At 39.5% G+C, this 16,881-nt stretch overlaps 1 protein-coding gene across 2 annotated transcripts in view; it reads left to right on the plus strand.

Annotated features, from left to right (window-relative positions):
- Positions 1-16,881, plus strand: part of HELB (DNA helicase B) — a 33,767-nt gene that overhangs the window by 11,041 nt on the left and 5,845 nt on the right. For both annotated transcript variants that reach the window (XM_047067207.1, XM_047067208.1), the window contains exons 6-11: positions 814-955; positions 3,446-3,600; positions 7,219-7,300; positions 7,793-7,852; positions 10,125-10,353; positions 11,149-11,292. In XM_047067207.1, coding sequence (XP_046923163.1) covers positions 814-955; positions 3,446-3,600; positions 7,219-7,300; positions 7,793-7,852; positions 10,125-10,353; positions 11,149-11,292 — 812 coding nt within the window. The remainder of the gene's footprint in view (positions 1-813; positions 956-3,445; positions 3,601-7,218; positions 7,301-7,792; positions 7,853-10,124; positions 10,354-11,148; positions 11,293-16,881) is intronic.

Here is a 16,881-nt window from a genome sequence, read left to right on the forward strand (position 1 = left end):
TTTTCAGCTAATAACCCAAATTAGACCTCACTAGCCTCTTAAATTCTTTCCCGTTCTGGTGAGATTTAGTTAGATTCTGTTGGGTACCTCTGGTCTGTAGAGTGTGTGATTTCACGGAGAAAAAATAGAATCGCGTTGTGAGAATCAAATTGTATATAAATAATTCTCTTAGGTCTTTGAGGATGTGTTCTGAGCAGTTGATTCTGGTAATGGCTTAAGCATTTCCCCAGTTTGCGCTGAAAAAATAGTTGTTGTTATTTTTTTTAACTCCAGGTTTTGTTTGTTTAAAGAGAATTTTAATAGAGCCAAACATTATCACTGTATTACTGAAATTTATTATCAAATATGTTGGGTTTGTTTATTTTGTATTTCATGTGTTTAGTTTATTTATTTGAGTCCGTAGATTCTTCCAGGTCTACTAAGACGTTGAGCAAGATTGAATAGGGGACTAAATACCATATATCTAAGGATCTAAGGCCTGTTTTTCTCTTCACATGTTGGCTAAAATATACACCCCTGCACAGTTTGCTTGGGGTTATAGGTCTGAAAGGAATTCAATTCAGATTTTACCTTATTGTGTTATTGCTTTTTTATATTTCATATTGTTTACTTTCAGTGCTTTGTTGTTGTTAAATATTTTTAAAGAGTTCATGTTCTTAAGTAATTTTAAACAAAGATGTTTGGGGCTTTTTTTTTTCTTAGAGTAAGTCTTTGTAATTATAACATATGTCAGTAGGGAGAAATAAAAACAACTTCTAAATTTCAGGACCCCCGTTACTTAGAACCTACTGTATCCTTTTTTTCCCCTTTTAGGTGATATTAGACAGTTACCCAGCATTGAACCTGGTAATTTGCTGAGAGATCTTTTTGAGACTCTTAAGTCAAGAAATTGTGCTATTGAACTAAAGACAAACCACAGAGCAGAATCTGAGCTAATTGTGAACAATGCTACGAGGTACAGTATAACTAAAATTTTGCGTTTTCTGTCTGTTGTATTAGAAATCAAAGGTTAAAAAAAATACATATTAGCTTTTGAATTAGGGCAATTCAGTGCAGTACATTTACTGTGCTTTTTTAGCGAACCTATTCTAGCCTTCAGGTATATATATACTTTTTGACCCACAGTTAGAAAAACAAAGGTAATATTTTTCATTACTGGTCTAGCATGAATTATTATTGAAATTTAAGAATGACTTTTCTTGGGGGTGCCTGGGTGGCTCAGTCAGTTGGGCATCCGACTTCGGCTCAGGTCATGATCTTGCGGTCCGTGAGTTCGAGCCCCGCATCGGGCTTTGTGCTGACAGCTCAGAGCCTGGAGCCTGTTTCAGATTCTGTATCTCCTTCTCTCTCTGACCTTCCCCCATTCATGCTCTGTCTCTGTCTCAAAAATAAATAAACGTTAAAAAAAAAAAGAATGACTTTTTTTGGGGGTGTCTGGGTGGCTCAGTCAGTTAAGTGACTGACTCTTGATTTCGGCTCAGGTCATGATCTCACGGTTTGTGTGTTTGAGCCCTGCATTGGGCTCTGAGCTGGTAGCATGGAGCCTGCTTGGGATTCTCTCTCTCTCTCTCTCTTTCTCTCTCTCTCTCTCTCTCTTTTGTTCTCGTTCACTCTCTCTCTCCCTCTCCATGCCCCTTCCCTGCATGCTCTCACTCACTCTCTCTCAAAATAAATAAGTAAACTTAAAAAAAAAAGAAATGTATCTTCCTGATTTAAAAAGTATATATGTGAATAAAGTTATATCAACCTTAGAGATTAGAATAAGCCCAAGGGGAACAGAGACTTGGAAATGAGTTCATTAGAGTTCAAAGGAGAATGGGGAAGAATTATCTCCAATTTTTGTAAGGGGAGCCCCAAGCCAAAAAAAAAAAAAAAAAAAGGAACACACTATTGTACTCCTTGATGAATACTGGTGGCCCCCATAGCATCTTACTCCCCTTAGTGTAGAAAAGAATCCTTTTCTTCCCTTAGTCTTCTCATAAGCCTTTAGAGTGATTCTCTAATAGATGGATTGGGATCTCAGAATACTAAGAGACCATTTTATTCATTGGGCCAAAATTTTTCTTTGTTTTTGATTGACATTCTTATAAAATGCTGTTTTTGTTGCTTGAACATTTTCTTCATTGGATGTCAGCAGAAATTAGAACATTTAGAACCGACCTTCTCTAATGCCCCTGTCTGCCCTGGGTAGGACTATAGGAAGAATTGACAGGGATAGGGTAGGATGTTGTAGGTTCATATTAAGACATTAAGCAAAAGAACACAGTTAGACCCTTTTTGTATAACCCTTCTGCTCCTACCCAAAGGCCACCTCACTTTGGGGAGGTTGGTAGATGATTGGTCACTTTAAAATCTGAAAATCTTGGAAGAATCCAATGCACATTAGATTTCTTAGAACTCAGTTTTATCTGAAACTTAGGAATTCCTCTTAGTAACGCTTTTGATGTCATTTGGGCTGTGCTGCCTTTATCATTTCTTCCTAATCATCATCACCAGATATTTAATGTCAAAAGGATCCCAATGATACCAGGGAAGGACTCCTAGAGATAGAAGTTATGTTTCATGTTCTGGGTCAGAAGCAAAACCTGAAATCCATGGTGATTCTCAGCACTCCCAAAATTATATCTGCAGGGATATTTCAGCAGGGTGGCCTCCTTCCCTTTTCTCCCTTTCAACCCTGTTGGGGAGGGTTGAAGGTGACAGTAGGGTACCACTAGCTCTGATAGCCAGGCTGATGTTGGGTCTTGTCAGGGAATCCACCTTCTTCCAGATAACCAAGGAGAGACTCTGTTGTGACAAGGCACCTGCTTGTAGCATAGGGACTCTGCTTTCTGGTATGATTTGCTAGTCTTGGGAAACTAAGAACAAAAGAAGGATGAGGGAATAGAAGCAAAGAGAAGATGTGGATATTTGGTTCCGCTGAGAAAATGAGGCCACGTAAATGCTATACACAGAAAAAAGAAAAAGAGTGTGATGTAAGCATTTGGAAAAGGCCCCAAAGAGTCCACATTAATGTAAATAGGAAGGGCTATGGAGCCAGAAGGGCCCGGATTTGCCTCCTAGCTCCCCGGCTTTCTCCCTCTGGCCATGGGCCTCGTGCTGCTCACCTGTGAAATGAGGCTAATTCCTACCTCGTATAGTTCTTTTGTGGTCTGGAGGAAGGTAGGTCAACTTCCCAGAATGGTAAATTCCCTGACATTTTTCTCTAATGCTTTTAATTTGCTAGAGACAGGGGATTGATTGATAAATGTAACATTATGGTCTTGCTAAGTCTATTGTAAAACTCATTTACTATTTATACCATGCATTATATGGGAAGCCTTTTCACCCTATTTATTATCTATTAGCGGATTTTAGTTATAGTATTGACATTATCTCTGATGATATACGAAGACACTTTTTTGGATACTCATGTTCTTGGTGTGTTATTTTATCTTCACTTAAGAATCTCAAGACGCCAGTTTCCAATATTTGATGCAGAGCTGAATATCTCTGATAATCCAACATTCCCTGTCTCAATACGAGATAAAACATTTATTTTTATCCGACTCCCAGAAGAGGATGCCAGTTCTCAGTTCTCAAAAAGTGATCATCGCTCTTGTAAGTGTAAGCCTCTGTATTGTGTAGGGTTATGGTTTCAGTTTTGCAATGTACCTATTAAATGACTAGTTATAATTTTATTTGACGGTGAAGATAAATGTTGCTAGTAAAAAATTTAGGCACTGAAAATGAAAAAACTACGGGGCGCCTGGGTGGTTCAGTCGGTTAAGCGTCCGACTTAGGCTCAGGTCGTGATCTCACAGTTTGAGAGCTCAAGCCCTGCATCAGGCTCTGTGCTGACAGCTCAGAGCCTAGAGCCTGCTTCGGGTTCTGTGTCTCCCTCTCCCTCTGCCCCTTCCCCGCTTGCACTCTCTCTCTCTCTCTCTCTCTCTCTCTCTCTCGAAAATAAACAGTAAAAAATTTAAAAAAACCATAAATTAATTTATTAATCATCAAAAGCAGAGTACCTTAGAATTTTGTAAAGAAGTAAGCTTTCCTAGCCCAACATATGTGACCAAACCTGCCTTAACAGGTCTTATCTGTAACAGCTCATGCTGGAAGGAATTTGGAAGGACTGACGATACATACATGCACGCGCGCACGCACACACACACACACACAAGAAGTAAGCTTTTGACACATAACACACTAAGGGCTCAGTAAATATCTGTTGAGTGAATAATTGGATATAGATGATTAGTTTCAAATGAAGCAGAGCTCCAGGAATCCAAGTTCATTCAGGAGAAAGCATATCCTAATTAATGAAGATTTTCTTTTATAACAGTTGGGAAAGTAAATACATTTGTTGCTTTGGGTACATTTGTGAACCAGAGGTAGTGGTTGTGAAACTGTTGCCAACTGGAGTTCCTGCTAGTTCTTACGGTTTCTTACAAAATGACAAGCATTGCTTCTGATTGTGGGTGTTAGGATGACAACATAACAAGGTCAAAAAGAGCACAGGCTCCCAACGCAGGTCACATCACTTAAGCATCTGTAAACTGGGAATCATAGTGGCACTGCCTGTGGGCTGTTAGGAGGGTTGAGGGCATTCTTCAGTTTTGAGGCACTGTTAGTTTTTTTTTGTAAATAATATATCTTAAATGAACTATTACAAGTTAATTCAAGTAGAGTAAACCTTTTGATCGTTATTTGTATTCTAAACTTAGCAAACTTTTTTAAAAAAAAATAGTGTGATGGTTTACTCAAAATTGAATTAGTGAGGATTTAAATGATCACTGCTGGGAATTTATTGTAGTTGCCATCGTTGTTACGGGTGTGCCCTAACTACTGAGCTACTTTCGCTCGCATGTGAAGCAGGTGACGCACGGCTTTACACGTAAGCATTTCCTGCTCTGTGTGTCGCATATGTGGTTCCCTTGGTTTTGTGTCAATTCATGTGTTACAGTAATGTTTTTTTTCTTTTGGAATGGGATCATATGATATGTAGTATTCTCTAAATGCCCTTCCGGTTTTTGTTTTGTCTTGTTTTGTTTTTTGAGAGGGAGAGAGTGGGAGTAGGGGCAGAGAGAGAGGGAGAGAGTAGCCTAAGCAGGCTCCGCGCCCAACGCAGAGCTGGATGCGGGGCTTGATCCCAAAACCATGATATCATGACCTGAGCCGAAATGAAGGGTCCGATGCTCAACCAACTAGCTGCTCAGGTGCCCCTGATTTTTTTTTTTTTGATCATAGAAATAACTTATATTCCTTAAAAAGGGTCAAATAATACAGAAGTGTTTGAAGTAAAAATGAATATTTCCTTGTACTCTTCCTCTTGATTTCCTCTCAGGCAACCCCGAAAGGTTACATACTATCACTATTACTCGCCCACCACTCCTGGTGTGTAGTAAGACTTAGGTGTTTATCCTTTAAACCTTATGATATCCATACACAAGCATGTATAATTTATTTCCGTTTTACATACATGGGATTATAAGCCGCATCGTTTTGTGATGTTTTTTATTACATGTATTATGAAGAATTAATAGGTAATATTTATTCTCACGACAGTTTAGTTAAGAGTAGGTGCTAATAATTACGAAATACAATAAGACTTAGGCAGTTAAATAACTTGCCCTCCTTGCCACTCCTTGTAGATTTACCTGAAATACGGTTGGTTTTCCTTCTGACACCCCTTCTTTATGTTAATGAGAATGTACTTAACAAAAAAAAAGTGCTCTGTTTCAGAATGGCAGCAGAGCCCCCAGCTGATGCTGTTTTTCTATCTCAGTCACAGACTTCAGCTGTGAAATTAGTCCCTTCCTTAAAAGAACTGAGTAAATATTCCTGAGAGAGAGGCATATAGTGCACTTTCACTGATAATGAAATCACTGAGTACATGACTCCATTATATTCCAAAGTACAGGGGCCTAAGACAGGCTTCAGAGCTGGGCTGGAATTTCAGAGATGCTAAAGTGTGAGAAAAATGTGTATCTTAGAATCAATGAAATATGGTGTACGTATTGATCTGTAAGGTGTAGGGAGAGTGAAAAAAGCAAGGAGCGGAACAACACCATCCTGTACATATAAAGGAAAACAATACCCTGTGAGACCTTTGGAAATTCCTGCTCGGGCAGCCCAGGGCTTGGCTGGGGGGGTGAGCTGAGCATTAGCCATTTTTTAGTGATAATCTTCCCTTCATCTGAACCAGGAAGGGCTCAGTAAGCAACTAATTTAGGCTTCCTGGAGCAGGGCATCACAAGGCCTGGGCTGTTTTTTTTTCATTCCCCTGGGATTCATCTGCTGTGAGGGGAAGGCACGAAAGCCTAGAATGTTCTTACCCAAATTGTTCCATCTGTCTCTCATGAGAAATGTTCACTGTTTTGTACTATTGGTAAGACAGATTACAGGAAGCCTACTTCTCTGCTTTGAGGGAGGTTGGAAGTGGATGTCATCATTGCCAATGATTTGAAGTCTGAAAGAGGGAGGCCAGGCACCATATCCCTTTTGGAAAATTGCTTTTACTTCCAAGAGCCCCGGCTCCACATTATATCTAGACTGTAATCAGTGTTTGTGGTCAAACTATGTAATAGCTGAGGTATGGTCACTCTTAGAATGGATGCCTCTGCTGTGCCAGGGTTAACCTTTTAGTTGCTGGACCATGGGGAGGTTTGGGGGTTCTGGGGGTAGGTAGGAAACACATGGTTGGGGTGGGGGGTGGGGCGTTGCAGTGTTTGGGGAGTAGCTGTTTGCCATCCTTTGTGGAAGTATCTTAATATTTTCTACTAAATATCAACCTTGGATATAATAATAACAGCTTCCTGTGCATGTTGTAAAGATTAAAAGTGAAATGACAGATGCAAAGCGTATAGATACTCAAATTATTTCTCATTCCCACCAGAACTTAAGACAGAAAGAAGTCTTACATTGCAGTAATTCTATTACATATTTTGTCTTGCTCATATTTTAAATTCAGCGTTCACAAGCCATCAGTGATGAGGGGTTGTGTTCTAGATTAGGAGCCGTTCTAATGGCTAGAGGTGGTTGACCTCTCTGTTGAGGATAGGGTATCTGGAACCCTTATCTCCATTCTCTCTTGTGTTGCTCTGGCTGCTGTAGCAAATGAGGTTGATGTTCCCATAGAGAACTTGTGTCCCGTTTGCGTTAGTTTCTCCATTGAAACAATGTTGTAATTTGGTGCTTTTCCTTGTTAACTTTTTTTCTCTTATATTCTTGTATTAGATTTATATTCTGCAGTTGGAACCTTGCTGAAAGAAAATGACCTACAGGATGCACAAATGTCACAGTTCATTGCATTTAGAAGGTAAAGCATTTGCAGTATTTTAGTGTGCTTAGTGTAGCATTTAAATCTCGTAACTTATCAATACAGGTACTGTATGAATGGGAGACTCTCATTGCTAATTCTGTCTCTAATTTTGAGGTCTTTCTTTGTTAGATATGGCAGAGGGAAGTTTTTAAACAGGATTCTTTCTACCAAATATTACATTTGGAAACTCCCAGGAAATCTGAATGGAAACGGTTTATGTTAAGATAAAAATTATTGGGGGCACCTGGCTGGCTCGGTCAGGAGAGCATATGATGCTCGATCTCAGGGTTGTGAGTTCGAGCCCCACGTTGGGTGTGGAGATTACTTAAAAATGAAATCTTTTTAAAAAAGATGAAAATTACAAAATGCTTTTCTCTGGTGAGATTCCTGGAAACTTTTATAGCATGTAGTACATTGTAACTGTTGGTAACAGAAGTGAGCACAAAGCAGATATCATTAAGGTGACCCTTGCTTGTTTGTGTGTTTCAGGCAAGACTGTGACTTAATCAACGCCTGCTGTTGTAAGCACTACACGGGCCGCCTGATCAAGTGAGCACAAGGGGTCTGAATGCTTGAGGATAGCCCTTCCTTTGCTGTTCTTTTATTTGACATTTATCACTGTAGCCACATACTCAAAAATCTTTTTTATTCTCATTTGTGAAGTGAAATGATCTCTTCAATTAAATATGTCTCCTTGGGAACTGTTTCAGTAATCAGTGTAATAAGAAAAATAAGGAATACAGTGTTTCTTGTGGTTTTCAAGTTGGCAACCTCCAGCTTCTTGGAGATGAGTATGGGGAATTCAGGAGAATTTTTTTTCAAGTATAATATGTGTGTAGGCATGTCCAAGACCCTTAGCAACAGGATGCCCATAGAGAGCACCCCAGGGGACATCTATCAGAGAAATAGCAGTGTAGAAAAGCTACTGTGTTTACACACAGGAAAAATTAACTCACTTCTCTTGCATTTATCAACACTGTACTGTTTGTTAAGTGCAGAGAATAAAGATGTGGAAGTTGCAGGAGGAACTCCCAGTCTGTTGAGGGATGACCCACAAAAAAACCCACTTTAGTAGCCTAACAAAGGGTTAGAAAGCACCAGCGGTGGGTCACCCAGTCTGTGTCCCAGTGACTGTGATCTCAGGCAGGTAGTTTAACTTGTCCATATGTGTAAAAATAGGATACCGATGCAGAATTTCCCTCATAGAATTGTAGTCAGGATGGGATGAAATAATATCTCTAAGGCACTTATGACGGTAACTGGTATATCACCAGCATTTATTCAACTTGCTGCTGTTATTCCGATATAACATCATAGTTACAAGAATAGAAATATGTGTACATGGGATAAGACGTGATATAGGGCAGGGGTAGGAGAGATTGGAGAGGAGAAGATGAATTTAAAAGGCAGAATCCATAAGACTTTGGATAACTTTTATTTTTTTATTTTATTTTTAATATGAAATTTATTGTCAAATTGGTTTCCATACAACACCCAGTGCTCATCCCAACAGGCGCCCTCCTCAATGCCTATCACCCACCCCCCCCCCACCCCCCATCAACCCTCAGTTTACTCTCCGTTTTTAAGAGTCTCTTATGGTTTGGCTCCCTCCCTCTCTCACTTTTTTTTTTCACTCCCCTCCCCCTTGGTCTCCTGTTAAGTTTCTCAGGATCCACATAAGAGTGAAAACGTAGGGTATCTGTCTTTCTCTGTAGGACTTATTTCACTTAGCATCACACTCTCCAGTTCCATCCACGTTGCTACAAAAGGCCATATTTCATTCTTTCTCATTGCCACGTAGTACTCCATTGTGTATATAAACCACAATTTCTTTATCCATTCATCAGTTGATGGACATTTAGGTTCTTTCCATAATTTAGCTCTTGTTGAAGCCATATAAACATAGGGGTACAAGTGGCCCTATGCATCAGCACTCCTATATCCCTTGGGTAGATTCCTAGCAGCAGTGCTATTGCTGGGTCATAGGGTAGATCTATTTTTAATTTTTTGAGGAACCTCCACCGTGTTTTCCAGAGTGGCTGCACCAGTTTGCATACCCACCAACAGTGCAAGAGGGCTTCTGTTTCTCCACATCCTTGCCATCATCTATAGTCTCCTGATTTGTTCATTTTGGCCATTCTGACTGGCGTGAGGTGGTATCTCAGTGTGGTTTTGATTTGTATTTCCCTGATGAGGAGCGACGCTGAACATCTTTTCATGTGCCTGTTGGCCATCTGGATGTCTTCTTTAGAGAAGTGTCTGTTCATGTTTTCTGTCCATTTCTTCACTGGGTTATTTGTTTTTCGGGTGTGGAGTTTGGTGAGTTCTTTATAGATTTTGGATACTAGCCCTTTGTCCGATATGTCATTTGCAAATATCTTTTCCCATTCTGTTGGTTGCCTTTTAGTTTTGTTGGTTGTTTCCTTTGCTGTGCAGAAGCTTTTTATCTTCATGAGGTCCCAATAGTTCATTTTTGCTTTTAATTCCCTTGCCTTTGGACATGTGTCAAGTAAGAAATTTGGATAACTTTTAGAATCTATAGAGGGAAAGAGAGACATCAGCACTTATGCCAAGATTTCTAACTTGAAAACATCTGGCTGGGAAATGTCATTGAGTTTGAGGTGCCACAGACAGGATAGGTAATCAGACCACGATTGTGGGAGCCTGATTTCTTGTTGACATTTGGAGAACAAAATTGAAGGAGAAAGAGTTTGGAAATTATTTTGAGAATTGGATCAGATCTGAGTGGGGGTTAATGCCTGAACAAAATGAAATTGAGGCTTTCCAAACCTTGATGACGTATTCTCATTTTCTAACTCAGAGACCATCGGAATAGACTTCAGTTTGGAGTTGGTGATAAAATTTGTTGTACCAGGAATGTGTATCTCTCGGAGCTACTCCCTCAAGATACCTCTCCCAGTCAGGAGAGTAATGAACAAGAGGCCAGTGGTGAATACTTTAATGGTACTCTTCGTGGTTTTGCTAAAAATAAGCATGACTCTGAAAGTGATATTCGACTCTGCAATGGAGAAATATTTTTTATAACAAAGGTAGGTGACAACAGAAAAATAGTACCTTATTAGAGGTAGATTTTTTTTTAATTGCCCTAGGTTTGATTCAGAACCTAATCATATCGGAATTGTTGACATTCTTCCATAATTTTTTGTTAAGGAGTTTTGCATTCACGTTTATGAGGAATATTGGTTTGTAGTTTTCTAGTAATGTCTTGTCTGGTTTTGGTTTCAGAGTAAAACTGGTTTCATAAAATGAGGTGGAATAGGTTTCTTTCTCATATTTTCTGGAAGACTTTGTTAAGAAACATTTTTATTAAGTTCGGAGGGCTCAAGTAACAAAAAATAAGGGACAAGTGACATACTTAATATATTTTGCAAAACATCATTTCTTTGGTTGCTGCTTAAATACAGAAACCATTGAGGTTTCTTTGAATTTGTTCTCATTGTATAAACACCGTCTTAAACATAGAAGCTTATTCTTTACAAGCAGTGAAGATGTGAGGAAATATAAACTTTTTGCAAAGAATATGTGCAGACTTACATAGTCAGTGCGAGAAGTGAAACGTATAGACTTCAGAATAAGTCAGGCACACAGACTATTCTCCATAGAATCAGATTAAGGTTAAGTTTCAAATTTATTCAAGTTTGGGTGTATATATATATTTAGTTTGTGCTCAAGTGTAGATTTTAAGCCTTTTGAAAGTTCTTAACAATTGTGAATATACATGCAATTTTACTTGAGTCTGCATTTAATATTCAGCACAAAAATAGACTATATTTACAGTGTGTCTATTTGAAAACATACAGAATAATTCTTTGTTTTGATCATAGGATGTAACTGATGTAACTTTTGGAAAGAGAAGATCTTTGACCATTAATAATATGGCTGGCTTGGAAATAACAGTGGACTTTGAAAAACTGATGAAATATTGTCATATAAAACATGCCTGGGCAAGAACTATTCACACTTTTCAGGTAACAGTGGACATTTATAAAGTGATTTGAACTGGTTTTGAAGCCATGGAGTAGTACCTTCAAAGATTTTCTTCTTAATTTTGTTGCCTTTATTTTGTAAAAAGGAACAAGGTTACCAAAGTTTACATAAATGGCTTCCTGATGTTTATGTATTTTTGCAGCTTGCTTTTTTTATTATTGTATAATCAGCTTTATTGGGGTATAATTTGCATGCATATTTAAATTTATCAAGTTGGATGGGTTTTGACAAATACATCCCTTTCCTCTGTTCTTCTGAGGCAACTACTCTCTACTTGGGAATAATTTTAATTTTAGGGTTTTTTTTTTGTTTTTTGTTTTTTTTTTTTTTAATTTTAGAGAGAGCATTTGCTGGGGAGAGGGGCATAGGGAGAGAGAAAGAGAATCTTAAGCAGGCTTCAAGCTCAGCGTGGAGCCTGACACAAGGCTTGATTCCCACAACCCTGGGATTATGACATGAGCTGAAATTGAGCCACCCAGGTGTCCTGGGAATAATTTTAGTTTTATAGAAGCGTTCGAAAGATAGCAGAGACTCTTCCCATATACCCTTCATCTGACTTTCCCTAATGTCAACGTCTTACATAAGTATGGTGTTTGTGTTAAAACTAAGAAATTACCGTTGGAAGAATTACTATTAACGAAGCTCCACACTTTATTTGGATTTCACCAGCTTCCCAAGAATATCCTTTTTCTGTTCCAGGATCTAATCCTGGACACAACATTGCATTTAGTGCAATTTGCTTTTAAGCTCATTTTAATACTCTTGACTTCTCATAAGCTATTTGTGGTTCTGTTATTTAACTCGTTGTTTTGCGTGCCCCTCTTTGATGTTGGTATGTTGCTTTAATCATGAAGCTGCATCAGCCTACATTTGCATGTGGAAAAATTTAGGTTAGCCTGTATCCTCTACTGGTAGGCAAACTAATTAGCATATGGGTTCTGTTTTGTGTGTTAGGTTTTTTTTAATGGATGGAGTTTTATTTATTAACCTACTCCATCTCAGTTCCAAAAAGAAGTCGAAATGGCTTTCAAAAAAATGGCCCCAATTCAGCCTTTCCTTTTAAAAGATAAAGAAATGATGTCCTGCAGAAGATCAAGGTAAGGGTGGTAAACGCATTCCTGCCAAGGGAGGGTTGGGATGCGGATATGCACACTGACCTATTTGCTTGCTAATGTAGGCTGAAGATTTGGCTTTGTTTTCAAAATAAGAGAGAAGCAGTCAGTGGACTGTGTCTATTGGGTAAAAAAAAACCCTAAACAGCCAGTTGTTAAGAAGTACACATATTCCTGGCTGCAGGTTCTGGCAAAATTTCTCCCTTGGATCTTTATGATGGACTCTCTGTAATTCTAGAAACTCGTATCATTCAGTTTGGGGAAATTTTCTTGAATAATTTCCTTAAGTTTCTTGCCCTGTGTTTTGTGGGTTTTGTCTTTCTAGAATCTCTATTATGTTGGGCCTCCAGAAATGATTGTCTGAATTTCTTACCTCTCTCCTGTTTTCCATCTCATTATTATTTTGCTGTTTTGTTTTTTTTTTTTTTTCCCTAAGAGATTTCCTCAAATTTATAATCCAGTCTTCTGTTACATTTCTGGACAAATGAAGTTTGAAGGGGTCTTTTTATTACTTTGTTAAGGTTGGAGTAAATATCTCTAGTTGTTCCTTTTATTGAATCTGTCATTTTGTGGTTGAAAGAGCATCTCTTACCTCGAAGAACATTTCGTGATTATTATCTTGTATCAGTGTAGTTTGTTTCTTCCATCCATGTTCAGTTCAACAAATATTTATTGAGTCAGACTGTCCTTGGTGCTTGGTTTAGATCAGTCCATGAAACAAAGAAAGATACCTGCCATTGTGAAGATTACATTTGCTGGGGAGGAGGAAAGAGACAGATACAACCGTAAAGCTAGTAAACTACAGTTGACCCTTGAACATTGTGGAGGCTTGAGGCACCAACCCCCCATTGCAGTCAGAAATCTATGTATACTTTTGATTCCCAGAAAACTTAACTACTAATAGCCTGCCATTGATTGGAAGCCTTAATGGTCATCAAACAATTAACACGTATCTTGTATGTTATACATTAATAGTATATACGTTATTTTACAATAAAGTAAGCTAGGGGCAGCTGGCTGCCTCAAGAATTAGAGTGTGTGACTCTTTTTTTTTTTTTTTTTTTAATTTTTTTTTCAACGTTTATTTATTTTTTTGGGACAGAGAGAGACAGAGCATGAACGGGGGAGGGGCAGAGAGAGAGGGAGACACAGAATCGGAAGCAGGCTCCAGGCTCCGAGCCATCAGCCCAGAGCCCGACGCGGGGCTCAAACTCACGGACCGCGAGATCGTGACCTGGCTGAAGTCGGCCGCTTAACCGACTGCGCCACCCAGGCGCCCCTAGAGTGTGTGACTCTTGATCTGGGGTTGTAAGGTTCAGCCCCACACTGGGCGTAGAGATTACTTTAAAATAAAATCTTAGAGAAGTAAGCTGCAGTAAAGAAAATATTAAAAAAATTATAAATAAGGGGCTCCTGGGAGACTCAGTAGGTTAAGCAGTTGACTCTTGATTTCAGCTCAGGTCATGATCTCACATTTCATGAGATAGAGCCCCACATTCGACTTTGCGCTGACAGCGTAGAGCCTGCTTGGGATTCTCTCTCTCCCCCACCTCTCTCTCTCTCTCTGCCCCTCCCCTACTTGTGCTCTCTCTCTCAAAATAAATAAACCTGAAAAAATATTCATTAAAAAAAAGAAAATTATTATGAAGAGAAAATACATTTACAGGACTGCCCTGTATTTATTACTTAAAAAAAATCCATGTGGATGTGGACCTGTGCATTTTAAACCCATGTTGTTCAAGGGTCAACTGTACATATTATGGTAGAAAGTGGCAAATGCTATGGAAAAAGGGCAGGGATAGGTGTGGGATGCAGTTGTAACGTTAGTCAGTGTAGGCCTCATTGAGAACGTGGCATTTGAGCAAACACTTGAAGGAGGTAAAGAAGTTAACCATGTGGGTATCCGAGAGAAGAGCATTCCAGGTTGACGGAATACCCAAGGCCACAGTTCTTAGGTGGCAGGCTGTCTGTCATTTGAAGACCAGGAACAGCAAAGAGGCCAGTGTGGGAGAGTGACAAGAGACGAGGTCAGAGAAGTAAGGGGGGATAAGGGAGGGTAGAAGGATTGGGGGCCAGATCACCTCCTATGACCTTCTAGGACTGTATGATTTAATATGGTATCCATATCTGGCCCACTACCAGATTTTGTAAAGAAAGTTTTACTGGAACACAGCAGCACTTGTTCATTTACGTATTGGCTCTGACCGCTTTTGCATTACCAAGGAAGAATTGAGTGGTTGCCATAGAGAACAGCTCGCCTGCAAAACTTAAAGTATTTACTTTTTGACCATTTGCAGAGAGAGTGTTTTAACAACCCTATTCTAAGGTCCGTATATTTTCAGATTCTGAGCCTGTAACATCATGAAAGGAATCAATGGTTTGTGTTTATTCATACAGATGTAGAGTTTTAGAACACATTTAGAGAACGGACGTATACATAATTTAAAAGTCAGTGTAGGAAACCTGCCTCCTTTAAGAAGTTTGAAAGCTCTCATGATTCAAGGAAGATATGAAAAATGGACGAATAATTTATAGCAGGTTATTGCCGTGACGTCAGATGTCCATGTCCTGCTTTTTAAGCACACCTTTGGCATGGCTGTTTAATTTTTATAATTATTCATTAGACACTGGGTAAAGAGCAGTGAACAAGAAAGACGCTGCCCTGCCTTTGCAGAGCTTACAGTCCAGCAAGGAGGAATACAGTGAAGGCAGCAGACAGTTACATTCCAGCTCAGTAAATGTTCTGTGACAGAGGGAGTCCGGGGCTCTGGAATGTGCATGGACAGCTGGACAGTTGATCCAGAAGGGGGCTGGCACTGGCAGCACCACAAAGAGGTTCGTGGTGCTGGATGGAGCATGGCTTGTGCATGGAAAGGAGGAGAGGAGAGGAGGAGGGAAGGGAGCAGGTCCAAGGCTGGCTTCTGAAGGGCGAGACGAGCCATAGTAAGGAGTTAGGACTTTGCTTTGAGAGCTCGGGAGCTGTGGCTTTAAGCGGAGTCGGATCTGATTGGATTTGCTTTTTATGCGTATCCCTATAGATGCTATGAGGGCCGTGGATTGCAGCACGTGTGAGTGCGAGGGAGACGGACTATGAAGCTGTTGGGTTTTTCTGTGCTCCTTGATTAGGAGCTCCGTGAACTAAGTTTAGGTTAGACATTTACCAGTTTAGGAGTACCCAATATGAAGTCCAGAGGGACAAATGGTGCTGTGCGTCTATGCAGTGGATTTGGCGTTTGCATAATCAGGTGTCATTGAAGTACATTTCTGAGACTCAGCAGCACCAGAAGGAAGTATTTGTCACACTTTGATAATCTGAAGCGTTGGTTGCAATTTTCTGTGTCTAGGTAAGACAGAAGGGCTTGCTGTGGAAGAGGGTTTTAACTGGGGATCTGTGTTTCCTACCTGTCTCGTCTTCTCATTTGTCTTCCCACAATCCCTTTGGTGGGGGAAGTATGGGGACATTGGGAGAGAGAATGGTTCAAAGCACTTCTTAGTTTATGTCGGCCCTGAAAATAATAGGGACTCTGAATAGTCCCAAAACTTGAAATTGTTTGCTCACAGTTACATGGTGACATTGGGCATTTTTCTTGCCTATGTAATTCTTCTTGCTAAACTTAAAAAGCACAAGTTCATTGTTCTCTTTTGTTTTGTTCACCTTGATGAAAGTAATAAATGTTCAACAATGGGAGAATACAGAAAAGTAGGAGAAAAAAAATAATCCATAGGGCCTCTATTTTGGAGATAGACTAGTTAAATTTTTGGTAGGATTTCCTTCTTTTTTTGTGTGACTCGTTTTGTTAGGTATTTGTGTTCATTTGTGTGTACGTTTTTGGATCAGAGTAATTTTATTTTGTGTTACATAGTTGTGATCACTCTTTATGTAGAAGTATCCAGTTTTTGTTTTTTATTTTTTTAGAATTTATTTATTTATTTTGAGGGGTGGGGAGGGAGGGAGACAGGGGAGGGGCAGAGATAGAGGGAGAGAGAGAATCCCAAGCAGGTTCCAGTGTGGAGCCCAACGTAGGGCTTGAACTCACCAACCACGAGAACATGACCTGAGCCAAAGTCGAGTCTGACCCTTAACCAACTGAGCCACCCAGCTGCCCTAAAAGTATCCAGTTGTTTTTAAAATTTTGTTAAGTTTTAAAGCGCCTTTGCCATTTGCAGAATAGTATTTCAAATGTCTATATACAGATACTTGATATGAATATAAACAAACGAACTTATCTATTCTCCTGTCATTGAATATTTAAGGTGTCTATTTTTTGCTATGTAGGTACAAATAGGGTAACACATTCATCCGTAGAGCCTACACGATCATTGAACATTCTTTCTATGAGGGAAGATTTGGCACCGCATGCAATCTTTCAAGCTTTTGCTGGGTTTCTACAAGCCAGCTGTGGATCCGTCAGACCTGAACTTAACAGCACAGTTAGGAATCATGAGGTCTCGGATAAT

Source organism: Lynx rufus, unplaced genomic scaffold, assembly GCF_022079265.1.
Source record: "Lynx rufus isolate CCGP_SWC_20201006 ecotype Redwood Valley unplaced genomic scaffold, mLynRuf1.p SCAF_7, whole genome shotgun sequence".
NCBI classification, from domain to species: Eukaryota; Metazoa; Chordata; class Mammalia; order Carnivora; family Felidae; genus Lynx; species Lynx rufus.